Here is a 14,586-nt window from a genome sequence, read left to right as displayed (position 1 = left end):
ACTCTTCTCCCATCCAGAAAGAGAAACAGCTGACTGCGTGCACGTGCACACATAAACTTCCCTTTCCTTCACTTCTCTGCAACCGCCTTGACATCAATTCCCTTTCCTTCTCAATCTTTCTCAGATTTTCCCTTCTTTTTTAAGCAAGCAAGAAGATAAAGAAGCAACATTAACATTTACAATACTCAAGTTTCTTGAAAGACTGCTACTTGGTCTGCTCTGGGTTGGTATGATTCTTGAATTTCCATCATCAAGTTGATATGGACCTGCAGTTGCTGAAAAAGGGTCTTCTTGATTATACCAGGAAAAACAAGAGGCGGGCTCTTTTGTTAGCAGCTCTTGGTTTCTCTACATATACTGCCTATAAAGTTTATCACTTTCCTTCATTAGCTAAAAAACGACAGAGAATTTCAAAACTTTTTGTAGCTTTAGTTGCTATTGCACAACTTATCTCTGATTCTGCTGAAACTATTGGGGTTGTCTCTAAGGATTTTAAAGATTATTTTCAGTCGGAATCGGACCAAATTCCCAATAGTTTAAAGCAAATTTCTAAGGTGGCAAGGTCTAATGAGTTTTCAGAAGGATTAGTTACCCTTACACAAGCTTTTACTGTGGGAATTTTGCGTGGTTACCAATCCCATGCAAGAATTCATCATGATGCTGGTGCCAATGGGTATAGGAATAGTAAAGGAAGTCCAAGTTTCTTGGACAAGGTTTTTGAGAAGCCTGCTTCTCCAACTGGGTCTGGTTTTGTTTCTGTTATCGTTGGAAGCTTTGCTAGGAACTTGGTTCTGGGATTGTATGAAGGCGGTCTCAATTCAATTTCAGATTTGAATGCTGCTGCTGATGGCCATGATTCTTTTCAAAAAGTGATGGAAGCGGTTTGTGGTGATAAGGGTAGAGAGCTGATTGGTGTTTGTATTCAGTTATTTGTGAGCACAGCAGTTACGGTTTACCTTGACAGGACTACGCATATCAACACCTACGATGATTTTTTTGCTGGATTAACCAATCCTAAGCACGAAACCAAAATGAGAGAGGTGTTGGTATCAATCTGTAATGGTGCAATTGAGACTCTTGTCAAGACATCTCATCAAGTCTTGACAACTGATGATTCTAACTTGAATTCGAGTTCCGATTCACCTTATTTGGCCATTGATCAAGAAGAAAGTGCAATAGAGGATGAGGTATCTGGGAAAGAAGCATTTTTTAGTGAATCTATGACAAGAAAGTCAGTTGCTGAGGTGAAGGAGAACGGTTGGGTTAATAAAGTGTCATCTGTATTGGCAGTCCCAAGCAACAGGAGGCTTGTTCTCGAAGTAACTGGGAGGGTTACGTTTGAGACTGTTCGGTCTCTCCTGGAGTTTCTGCTGGGGAAGCTGTATAATGGAATGCGGATATGCGCTGATTTTGCTCATGATGTTGTTGTTGACACTGGTATTGAAGTTGTGAGATATGTCAAAGCAAAATCCTCTGTTATTGCAACCCTATGCATTTCTTTTTGCTTGCACATACTGGATGTTGCTTGGATTCTGGTTCCAGCTTAAGTGGTTGAATGTTTCTACATTATTTGTTATTGAATTCTCTCAAGTCTTTCATGCGACTTTTTGCGCGAAGAATGCGAGATGTATCTAATTTCTTTGTACAGCTCAGTTCATCTCCCATACCAGAAGAAGAAAAAGGTTTTTTGTTGATTCAATCTTGCTTCTTACTACAGAAGCTACTTGTGTTAAACCCGTTTTGGAACTGATGCAATACTTTTATTTGTGTGGTAATGTTGAAGAGAATACATGTTTGGTAAAAGTACCTGTAGTTAATGGCACCAGTTCCAATTATCCTTGTACACCCGTGACATGAAAAGGAATATAGTCTGATAATTTGACAAAATCCTCTGTTATTGCTTCTGGATGCATTACTCTGTGTTTGCACATATTCGATACTGCTAGTGTTATGTGCCAGTTTGAATTGTTGAATGATTCTGTATCATTTGCCATTCATTTAGTTTAAGATTAAGAGATCATATCTAAAGGTAAAAGAACTTGTTAGTAGTTTGACGACAATGGTCGCTTCGCATATATTCTTGGGAGCATGATCGTACAATGTATATAGTTGAAGAAGTTTAAACGCAGGAAACTTGCCTGCAGGCATGCTTTTATCTTGTAAATCTATGAATACCGTGGATATGGAGTGCAATTACATGATTCAATTTTATTTCTATTTCGCACTGACTTTGTTTGGATTTTAAAGTTATTAAAGAAGACTTCATCGATGAAAGATTGTGCTTATAATGGCATCAATTTGAGCATGTTGATTGTAGACCTCCCCGAGTAATGACTATGAATTGCCTGCTGAGAATTTGAGATAAAATTCTTCGGTGATTATGAGGAGCAATGCAGTGCATGGGGCGGTTGGATTATAAACTTACTGCCCTCCAGTGTTGAAGATTGCTTTCAACTGCTGATTAGCATTTTAACATGGTTTAGGGTAGCTTTCTGATTCTGTTTTGCATGTTGTAACTTTCTGATATATTTTTCCTAAGCTTTAGCTTTTGGTTAATATTTAAGGATAAAAGTAACTGAGATAGTGAGTATAGAAAGAACATGTTTCCATGCATTTCCGGTTTTGAAAGTTCAAGAATTCACTCCAAAACTACCATAGAAATTGATTTATTATATGTCTCTATAAGTTTAAGGCAGCATGTCCAATTTTGGGAATGTATTGATGTCATGAAAGCGAAGATAGTGTCAGAATATCTAGTAGTTGCATGTTTTCTCATGAAATGGGGCAAGGCAGAATGCTTTTTCTGTTTGAAGATTTCCTTTTTTGAACATGGTGCAAGTCTTTTGGCAGGATTTTGATAAAGCAATGGCTTTAGTCGTGCAGTTTTGCCACAGGCTGGTGATGTTTGCGGATCCTAAACCATATCATGTATAAATTTTCTTTTAGGATTACATCACTTGGCTTAGATACTTCTGCTCGTAGCCATCTGGGTTTTTTACCCTTTGGATTTTCAAGTTCTTCTTCAGGAATTATCTACCTAGTACTGACGTTTTTTGGGCCTCAAATTATAAATTGTTTTATAGATTCGTTTGAGTTATGATTTGTAATTAAGTGGGACTTAAAATGATTAGTTGTGAATTGGGATAACGATTTTTTCTCTCTCTCTCCCTCCATGAATTAAACTAAAGATTGGCGGAACAAAATTCATAACAAAGGGATCTACGTCCAAGTTAGGATCAGTATAGAATGCCTGAGCTGTCTTCTGCACACAAAGTTAGTTGATTGATCTGGCACAATTGAAGCTTCTTCTCAGAGAAGTTCAATAACATGGTAAACTTCACCGATTATGACCAGAAACAATATTTATCTTATCCTCTTACAGATGTAGCTGGGACCCCATCTTAACTAAAATACAGTATCATGTGCCCAGATTCTACATTTTATCAATTGAAAACAGTATCATGAACACATAATAAGCCTCTACAGTGTTGGAAAATTGATTTCTCTGCTCTTGTTATGAAGGAATTATACATGAAGAAATTCCAAGCGCTATCTGCTAGGTTGAGCTTGTGTCAGTCCCCTTTTGTAGATGCCTCTTCCACAAGCTTCTTTTTCCAGTAATCATCAAGTTGGGGTCCAAATATTGCCTTCCATGAAACAACTCCAATGCTGCAAAAGCCATATAAAGTCATTCCCTAAGCATAAAAGACATGTTACTATAAAATCAAATGAAACCATATGAAAATTTTGATTTGAAGCTTAATAGTTGACAGGTCATTTTTACACAACATTGAGGTCATGAAAAAGCTGTATCATTTTATCATCTATGGAAAAAGTAGTTTCAGATAAGATTATATACAATTTCGCCATAACATCTCAGCAAAAATCAGCAAACCACTGACCAGACAAGCTCAAGGTTCACCAGAATAGCTTAACGAGGTAAACTCAGAAGCAATGGAGCTCTATTAAATTCTGGTAAGAAGCCAAAAGGCAGAACAAGGATTGCATTCTGGCTTCTGTTTGCAAATCATAAGGTGCATGCAATCAGTCAAGAAGCAGTGGAGGTTCTTTCCCTTTTTGACTGCCATTATCCACACTTTCTAAAACATTATGAAAATCAGTACAGACAATTGGGCGATTTCAACAACTAATCTACTAACAAGTCTTCAGACCTTAAAGATTCTTTGAAATCAGCATCAAAATGAATTCTAGCTAAAAAGAAAAACATATCAACTCTCCAAAATTTTCCAATCATAGTTAAGACTTCTAATTTAGCTAAATTAACTCCATCTATCTGTATAAAGAGGTAATGGGTCCTAAAACATGTGTTCTAAAGGGCTAAATTTAGAACACAAGCTTGGCTGTATGACAAAAAGACAGACAGCAAATCGAAGAAACATAAACCGGAAGAATGTGGAAGAGGAAACATGATGAAAACGTACACAACAGCTCCAATCACCAGAGGAAATGAGAGAAACCTGCTTCTAAAGAACATAATTTTTTTAAAAAAAAAAATGGATTCGAAGATATTAAAGACATTGTTTTTCTTGCACTTGGACGCCGCTCGTCGATTTCAGGGTTGACCTTCCTGCATATCTGCCTTTCAAGTGTTGAAGCTTTTAGTCTTTTTTTTTTTATCAAAGTAAAGATTGATTAAAAATTAATTTAATTCTCTTAGTCAAATCTTCTCAATGTTTAATATTAAATTTTTTTAATAATCAATTTAAGATTGGATTAAAAATTAATTTAATAAAAGTCATTTCAATATATATATATGAAATGTGCCTACTACAGCAGCCGACATGAAATATAAAAGAAGTTTAAACATGAAGAAGAGATTGTCAAATTTTGAAGATGTCGTTGAGATGATTAAATAATACCCATTTCATTGTCATATGCCTTTTGGTCGTGGGATTCAGCTCAAAAGTTATTTTCACATTCTAAATTGTTCTGACAACTCTGAGGAAATTCTGGGTTTACAAGGAAAGTCCAACTCTAAAACCGTGTGTGTGTGTGTCTGTGGTTATTACCATCAAGGTTGCTAGCAGTTGCAAGTTGCTAATACTATTATATATGTGTTCATAGTTACAGCTTGAGAGATTACAAATGGCTTGAGACCATTTTATTCACCAGGAAGATATATTAAAGATTGCGGTTTTACGGGCATTCAAAGGCTTTCTTTCTTTCATTTACCATTGACATTCATGCAATCAATGCTAGCTAGTTTATCATGACATGACTTCAATCTAACACCGTGAATCTTGTAATATATATCAAGAATCTAGCCGGGATTAGATTTCAAATTAAATCAAGTAAAAATTGATGTGATTAATTTGATTAAAATCTAATTAATTTGTTTGACTTTATTTTAAAAACAAATCTTCAAATGAAATTATTTTGAATTGACCGATCAATTCATTCAACCCATAAATCCACCTTTAACAGGTCATTTGAATACACCTCCTCCATTGTTAAATCAAGTCTTTATCACCTGTGTTTATCTCTTGTGGGTTTTCTTTGAAGCATAAACATATATAGGTGCTTATCAACAATCAATCACATATATATGGCTAGACGTGCGTGGTCAAGGTAGCCACCTAGCCACGCCACATATAGTTATAGATAAGCTAGCAAAAAATGGGAGAGGAGGACCATTAACGACCATGTGTTCACAGCTTTGTCAAAAGGTATATATGGAGGATCATTTAGTTATTTATGGTCCATATAAATGGGGAGAGGACGGACCACCACATTGATTCATGATAGATCCTTGCATCTCCAATTCTCCTCTTCTAGATGGTAATTGACATTTCTTCCCTGTACGTTAATTGATTAAGTCAAACAAAATTATTCCTCGTGGACCAAACCATGATCCCGAATCCATGGCTAATCTGTACAAAATCCCTATAAACTAATGTCTGTTTTTAAAAACCACCCCTTAAAAGATTTTTGCTTTTTATTTTTTATTTTAATAAGTTAGCCATTGCATGTTTAGATTTATTTAATAGGTTTGGTTAATAAATTCGTTAAATGCTGTAAAAATCACATGTATAACAGGAAAAAAAAAACCTCCTTAATTAAACTATTGTCCATTTTGATTATTATACCCTCAAAGTTTTTTATTTTTAGTAATTGAATTATTGTATGTTTGTATTTCTATTATATATCTTTATTAAGTTCTATTAATAAATATATTAAAAAGTACGTGGAAATCACGTGTGTAACAAAAAACAAGCCAAAATAATTGATAAATAAAAAATAAAACATGAAATAATATTAAAAGTAAATGGAGGAACAAATAACTGGCTTGAAGAAGGTTGATAATGCTTTTACTTTTATTACTCAAGGGTTTTATTCCGATTATTTCTTCCTATCCTTCAAGATTTAATTATTAAAATGAAAGATTCTTCAAGAGATTATAAATCAAAACAAACAATAATTCAAAAGATCTTTATACAAACTTACCCAAATTCATCAAATAGAAATTTAAAAGCGAATTTCTTAATAAATAATATATAATGATGCTCTACGGATATCATTCATGTGTTTTCATTGAACTTCCTAATCAAATAATTCTTCTTTCATGATGATTTCAATTGAATAATTGATGCTATAGTTACCAAAAGATTATACGCTACACACTTACCAATCATTTGATTAGCCCATAAACTTACCCATCTATCAAACTTTCAACAATATGGAATCGAAAGGTTTTTAGCAGGGAACATGTATTAATTTAGGCCCGCTGATATCAAACTTTTCAAAAACTTTGATTTTTTTATTTTAAATTAATTGTTTTATATTTTTATATTGTATTGATGTGTTGATATTAAAAAAAATATTTTTTAAAAAAAATTATTTTAATAAATTTTCAAACAAAAAACACTTTGAAAAATAATATTTATTATAATGTAAGACATTAAGCTGGTGTCAAAACTATTTATCTATGTTTTATGATGACTTGATAAAAGAATATATATATATATATACACACACACACTAATTAAAATTCAAACATGTGTAAAAGTGATAAATGATGAGTAATTAATCCTATAAATAATAAAAATGATTATGATTTGATGGAATGAAAATTAGAAAGGTTATTTTGTACCTCTATCTCTCCCCTCTTGTTTTTTAATTCTGGTTTTGTTTTTTCTTTGTGAAGGTTTATTCAATGAAACTTGGTTTATGGAGATTTATTGGATAAATTAATGATAGTAGAGCCACTGATAGCCATTGAAGTTACAAGAAATTTGTTTGCTCTAATTATTTATTTCTATCTTCGATTATATACGTCTTGTGTATCTTTATGTGAATATATATAGAATCCTAATTTATATTTCCACCTCTTGTTAATAAAATTTCTTATATCTAACAGCCAAAAAAAATTATTAATTTATTACTTGCAAGAAAATCGAGTTCTTAAAGTGATAAATTAATTTCTTAACCATTGGCACCAAGTCTGTTAATATATACAATAGAATATAATGATGGATTAAAAAAGAAGGTCTAATTAAGTCTTTCATTTATTGCTGCCATGGCTAATACACACGAGATTGCAATCAAATTTACGTTAGAACGAACAGCCAACTATTATATATTATAATAAGTTTAATGCATGGTTCTTCATCGTTTGACATTATATCGCAATGAATTCATGAAGTTGAGCAGCTATATGTGTACTGATCCAACAGCAAGAAAATAATTATGCAATCGATCCCAAGATCAGCAGCTATATATGTAATATTGTTCACATGCAAAATAAATGTGCCGTAATTGCTGTCGGTTGCCTTTTTTGAATAAACAGTTTCAAGTTGAATGTCTTTATGATCTAAATGCAGCGGAGAAAAAAGAGTAATGCTAAGAAATTATGTCAAAAGAAAATTCTAAGAATACAATATGTGAGTTATTATTAGATTATAATATTAAAATGAAATCCATTCATGAGCTCTATTAATTTAATGACTTGCATGATATGATCCACTTGAAAAAAAAAAAACACAGCCTGGAAATTTATTTGGGCCTCTGCCCAGCACCACAAAAAAATTCTTAGCTTTTTCAGGTTACAATGAATTAGAATATGGCGCTGCAGACCACCCATGTACACATTATTTTGTATTAATATATTTTCTAATATATTCTCTACCATTTTTACATAAAGTTATCAATATTTTTTCTAGCTAACAATCAATGGTGCAAACACATACCACATTCTATATAACCAGGTATTTTCTTTTCTCAACCAATTATTATTTATAACCAATTATCCACTTCTCCATCAACAAAGAGCCAAAAACTATAATTAATAGTAGGCACTAATATTTTTATCACTCAATTATCATTAAAATAAGGTAAATTAACGCATCCAGGTTCATAAATACTTTATATCATCCTGTAAACAAAGAGATTTTTAGACTTGATATTTTTTATTTTATAATAAATAATTACATATTTTTTTTAATTATATTGTATATTATTTTTCTCGTATATTCATTAATTTAAATATTAAAAAGTCTCTCGTTTTATAATAAACTTAAGTTTTCAAGAACATACAAGCCTACAACCAAACTCAAACATCAGGTTCATAATCAAACCTGCATATTTTGACCTAAAATAACAGAATGTGAAAAACTCGATTTATATTTAAAGTTTTATTCAAGATTTCATCAACTTATATTTTTATTTTTATAATTTTTTTATGTGTAGCATTAAAATAAGAAAGGAATTAACTTATCCTCGAGAATTATTGAAAAGAGAGAAGAAAATCCTTGTACCAAGGAGTAGGTGGGATATCTTGATAATTGTGCCTATGCTATGCTTTTAGGGATTGATTAGGATGTCCTTGAAATCACTTTTGTTTCCTCAATTTAAGAGAGGTTCCTGTGATGAGATAATAAGACAGCTTCCTTCGAATGGAGGTGTTAGGATATTAATGTGTGTATTGAATGTGATGGACTTGCCACTTGCCCTTGGTTAGACGTGGACCGTCGATCTCACATGCATTAATCCGAATGGTTGTTGTTAATTTATGTACCTAAACTCTTTGATGGGCAGATTACTACCAACATCAGAATCTAGCAAGGGCTTCACGTCTCTTCCAGATATCCTAAGCACTGATTCTACTAAATAGTAATTATTATAAATATAAATTATAATATAATAATATCAGTAGCCTGGTGTGGGCTGGTGGAAAAATAGCTAGCTGACCAGCAGTGGTGAAATGTACACAGATTTAATGGAAGTTGTCGGATCAGTCAAAGAATTCATTGAGGAAATTGCAATGACTCGATTGAGAAAAGAATCATTGGACGTCAAATCAGAGACAATGGCATCATCCTTTCCCTTACACGCAAATTCAGTACATAATTGGTTGGTAAGCCTGAATAATTGAAGCCTCGAAGCAACTTTTTTAGCTGTAGACGGTCTGCTGTTCAGTGAAATAATTAACTAAGTGATTGCCCAGGAAGGATCATATGGGATTTATTTATGTTGTTTTTTTCCCTTTGCAAAATGGTTTCTGTTTTTTCCTGTATAAATATGATATTTTTTTTAAAAAAAAAAAGAACAGCTTAATCCAAAGGTTGGAATATACAAGGAAATAATTATGAAAAAACCCGACCCTATATAGCTTTCCAATAAGTGTCTGAATAAAATGGAACGATAAGAAGAAACAAGAGAGAGTGGTAAAGCCTTGCTTCCTAACTAGCATGAAGTAAATGAATCCTATGGTAGAAAACTTAGGATACGAGGTTATGTCTTGTTATTAATTATCGATAGAAACATATTTCATTGAAGAGATAAAATATACATAAAATAAATTTATTTTTAATACAATATGAACTTTTGTAATTTTAAAACAGAAACATATTTCATATATATCTTTATATATCTCGTATATCTCTAATATTTTGATCTCTTTTATGATCAAACGCTAATATATTTTTTATTATATACACCTACTGGGTGGAAAGCATACAAGTGACTATGAGAACTGGGAATTAAAGGCAGGGGAAACCTAGGAAATTAATCCTCAAGTTAATATTCTAGCATAGAATCCATGCCCAAGTTATAATAAGTTACCATTTATAATACACCAACGCTATATATATATATATATATATATATATATATATATTACCTTTGAACAAATATTTATCATCATTTAAGCCAAAGGAAACATCATACTATATGATGTCAAACAAAAGTATAAATATATTTCTCTTGACACAATTTCCGTACATATATATATAAGACCATTGTAGCAGTACTTCATGGTTTGTTCTTCTGGGTATAGATGTAATCGGTGTGAGCAGCAAGTGTCCTTCTCATCAAGCACTCTTCCTCGCCAAGCCCTTCACAGCTGATCTCTTCCATCACCTCTGCATGCTCGGCCTTAACAACCTAAACAAATACACAAAACCCACTTATCAAAAACATAAAGCCTATCAATCGAAATCTTCTGCATATGAAATTAACCATGTTTAACTACAAAAATTAAAAAAGTTCCAAATTCAACAAACCTTATGTTGGTTCTTTGCCAAAGAACCATCAGGAAAGCCTGGCTCAGGGCGGGCGGCATAGGTTATTGTGGAGCAGAGGAGGAGGGCTACCATGAAGAGGGTGGCAACCTTAACAACACTGGCCATCTCTTTCTTCCTGTGTTTAAAAGAAAATTATTATACGGGAATCGATATAAGATGTTGATAAGATTCTGAGACTCAGAGACAAGACAAGACAGATGTGTGGTTCTGTATTTATAGATGGGGAGGGAGGAGACTAATGGTAATGTTGATGGTGTGAACATGTGGTGGTGGGAGACTTCTAATATAGCAGCTCATTAACTACAGCACATTAAATCGAAAGTGAAACTTGTATATTTTTAGCTAGAGACTTCTTCCAGAAAGGAATTAAAAATAGAAAAGGAGGAGATAATCAAAAACAGACCACAGGAATTGATACAAAAAAATAAAGGTTTGAAAATCATCGATGATATCACCACAGATTTGTTTGCATGTTATTATAGAATGACTTGGCCGACTTGGACTTGGGACGTTTGGCATATAGAGCAGGAAAAAGGTAGGTTGTTGGTTTGAAATGGTTGCTGAAGAGTAAACGGAAGAAGGGAAAAAGGAAAAAAAAAACAAAACAAAATTCAAATTTCACTAATGATGTTCCGGAGTGATTGTTAATTAGTTCAGGGAATAATTACTGTCGATAATTATTTTTAACTATCATAGTTTAAAGGATTATTACGGATTCATAGTTTAAGGGATACTGCGGATTAATTATGATAAAATCGAACGTTTTAGTTTTTTAAATCATTGACTTCTATACTGTATCACATTCTTATTTCTTTACTTTACTTTTATTTTTATTTGCATTATCATTAATGTTATCTCTTAATTAAATAAGTTTTTTAAATGAAATTAGAATGATGAATATATCATTATCATTATCATTATTAACCAATCTCTATGGGTCAAAACTCTATTTTATCATTATTATTACTTGTTTTATTCTGTAATTTATAAAAAAATCATATAAACATCTATAAAAATCTTTTCATATTCATATCGGCCTCTATTTATACCAGAGATAATTCTTAATTCTCCATACCTGTTCTAATTGGAAACGAATGTCTATTAGAGATCACATTATTTTTTATGATCAATTTTATTAAATATATAGCCTATAAAAAGGAATTCTACATTTATCAAGTACGCGAATTTAATTGACGCAATCATAGGGAAAAAATACAAAAATTATTTCAAATATATATTAACAAATTATAGGTATACTAAATTATAAATGTATGTATAAAGGTCTATAAAAGCTAAGGATACCACACCTTCCTAGTAAAAAAAACAAAGAGTATTCATCTCCATCTCTATATAGGCAGAATTTCTTATATATAAACACCTCCATTCAAGTAAATTAATGGGATCGTACCTCTACATCTCATGGATGCAATTATCATCCCCGGTCAAAAATCATTATCAAGTGAGTCCTACTAGCAATTATTTCTATTCCGTACATGGTGGCAGCAAAATTAACTAAATATCATAATTATATGGAAATAAAAGTTCCGAAGAATATCCTCTGCTAGATCTTCAGTAGACGTAGCTTGTTCTACAAATATTTTTCCTCCTTAGATTAATAAATGACATCTTAGTTTTTTTTTAATTATTTATTTGATATTATTGACTTTCGAAAAAAAAATTGCCAACAAAAAACTACGCAACGGAGCAAAGCCGCTGAATTATCGTCTATATAATACGTGAATCAAAATTAATTTTGTCACGATGTCACAATCAGAAGCCATTCTGCATTTCAAGAGGGCTTAAATATTTTGCAAGTACAAGTTGGTGATATAAAAAATCCAATGAACCAACAATATTTATATATTTATAGAGATTATTCAAAGATTCATGACAATATTCTAACAGTATGCAATATAATTCACGTTACAGCATGTATACGTTAATATGGAGCTCGTGATTATGCCTTCTAGATGTGGATCTATTGTATTTGTTGAAACTTAATAAGATAACTAAAGAAATAAAATAAATCATATCAAAATAAATTAATGGATTAATGTGTGTGGGAAACGAGTAGGTGTCAGCTACCAGCTGGTAAGGTAAGAACATGATCGTGCTTTAGTGTACAAAGGTTGACTAAAAAACAAGGAAAAAAAACAAATAAATTGGAGAAAAATAAAAAAGAAAATAATTAATAAAGGGGAGAATCTCCTTTGAAAATGCTGCAACGAATCGTGGGTGTTGTAGTGAAGGAGATCAGCTGGTTGAACCGAAAGCCAGAGCCAATGGTTGAAGGAGTCAAAAGCATTTCTAAATGAAATGCTTTCGGTAGGCAAATTACATGTATTCCTTGATCAAAATTCCAACTCCTATTTATGACTAATTAGTGTTAATTAGCTATAGGGGTTTGTGCAGTTCTTTCTCAGCATGATTGGATTCCTTGATTCTAATATTTATGGTCAAGTCTTAGACAATATAATTATTATATTTATAGCACTTGGTTCGTTGGTTTCATATTGGATTAGGCTCCTTCACACCCAATCCTTATGAAAAGGAGTTTGATTTGTGTGTGGATATTTTGTTGCTGAATGGTATGTTGGTGTGCTCTCTTTTTTAGATTTATGGTATGGTATGGCATGGCATACTGGCATGGCTGCCTCTTTTCCTAAAAAGAAAAATAAAAATAAATAACTCCTATAAATGATTAGTAATTATAAGATTTTGATGGATATAAAATGACAGGGAAAAATCCAAATCAAAATTAAATACAAATATAAATATCTTACTTTTCACCGCGATCATAGAATATGTTTTGATTGTTTTTTTTAAGAATATATCTTAATTTTTTTTTAACAAAAATAATATTTTCAAACTAATTTTCATGCATTAAATCTCTCTGGATCGAACTTTAAACAGATTATTCATAATTATACGATTATCTATAACCGGATTAGTGTAATGACACAAAACCATGTTAAAATTGGGTAACAAGGAGGCTGATCAAGCGTGGAAAACGTTTCGACATGTTTAGAAATAAAACAGGACAACACGCTAGAAAATTTAGCATCACTGCCTGCAAATATGATCAGTTTTAACCGATTGAAGTAATTGCCTCTCTAATTCTCCAACTTAGCAATCCTTATCCTTTAGACAAAGTGATCATCTGTGGTCTTTTTTTATCATTGTGAGAATGCGTCAACAATCTTTTCATACTTTATTAAAGAAGTTGTAAAAGTTGAATGGTAGGGTATATAGTAGGGGACTTGCTTCAATAATGAAATTAATGTGACTAATTATTCCCTGTGTTATTAATCATGCTTAGCTCAGCAGGTTAACTCGATATTCAGCTAATCCAAGTTTTAGCTAAGGCTGGATTTTAAATTAAATCGGATGGAGAGTTAGGACATAACATTCAATAAATTAATTAATGTATGATCTAGTTAACTTAGTTAAAATATAATTTAATTTTTTGAAAAATAAAACAAATAATATTGTATTTGTTTTAAAACAATCTTCAAACTCATGAACTGAACTTTGAACCAACTCATAGAACAAGTCGTCGGGTTTATTAACTTTCATTACTCCCATGAAAATGAATAATACAGGGACTAAATTCCATATATATCACGGGTAAAACTGCCAGAGCAGTGGGCTCCATGATAGAAATTATATGCTCGATCTAAAGATATATGTTTCAACCTCACTCAGGCATGTAAGACTTCCTTTTACATGAAACCAAAACAGGATTTGACTACACCATGTAAATACAAGCACAAGGGCTGCAAAGTCTACCATGGATAGTGTTCATTACTATATAAAAAGTGAAGGCTTTATGTCCTCATTCCATACGTCATTTCTTGCTATGAGCAAAACCCATGTTTTCTATATGTATAGTTGCATGTGTTTTACCTTCTTTCACATGTCTTTCAACGTTGAAATTGTCGGTGGAAAGATGGACGAGGAGTTGCAATCAAACAGGATAGTGTACGAGAACCATATCTCTTAAGTGACCAAAACACTGTCCATCAAATGACAGGGTAGTCAAGAA

At 32.3% G+C, this 14,586-nt stretch overlaps 2 protein-coding genes and 1 long non-coding RNA gene across 3 annotated transcripts; 1 reads left to right on the top strand and 2 right to left on the bottom strand.

Moving 5' to 3' along the window:
- Positions 1-260: 260 nt before the first annotated feature.
- On the top strand, positions 261-1,547 carry LOC133683049 (protein PHLOEM PROTEIN 2-LIKE A10-like). The gene has a single exon (XM_062106561.1). The coding sequence runs from the start codon at positions 261-263 to the stop codon at positions 1,545-1,547; it is 1,287 nt and encodes a 428-aa protein (XP_061962545.1).
- Positions 1,548-3,256: 1,709 nt separating this feature from the next.
- Positions 3,257-4,704, bottom strand: LOC133681345 (uncharacterized). Its single transcript, XR_009836502.1, has 2 exons — positions 4,443-4,704; positions 3,257-3,669 (listed from the first exon to the last, which is right to left on the bottom strand). It is a non-coding gene; the product is annotated as an uncharacterized LOC133681345 (long non-coding RNA).
- Positions 4,705-10,139: 5,435 nt separating this feature from the next.
- Positions 10,140-10,813, bottom strand: LOC133682000 (phytosulfokines 3-like). Its single transcript, XM_062105220.1, has 2 exons — positions 10,521-10,813; positions 10,140-10,401 (listed from the first exon to the last, which is right to left on the bottom strand). Exons 1-2 carry the CDS (start codon positions 10,644-10,646, stop codon positions 10,270-10,272), a joined length of 258 nt encoding a protein of 85 aa, XP_061961204.1. The 5' UTR covers positions 10,647-10,813; the 3' UTR covers positions 10,140-10,269.
- Between the last annotated feature and the right edge of the window lie 3,773 nt (positions 10,814-14,586).

Source organism: Populus nigra, chromosome 2 (assembly GCF_951802175.1).
Source record: "Populus nigra chromosome 2, ddPopNigr1.1, whole genome shotgun sequence".
In the NCBI taxonomy this organism is placed as follows: domain Eukaryota; kingdom Viridiplantae; phylum Streptophyta; class Magnoliopsida; order Malpighiales; family Salicaceae; genus Populus; species Populus nigra.
The sequence above is the reverse complement of the archived record's forward strand: the minus strand, read 5'-3'. Positions and strand labels throughout refer to the sequence as shown.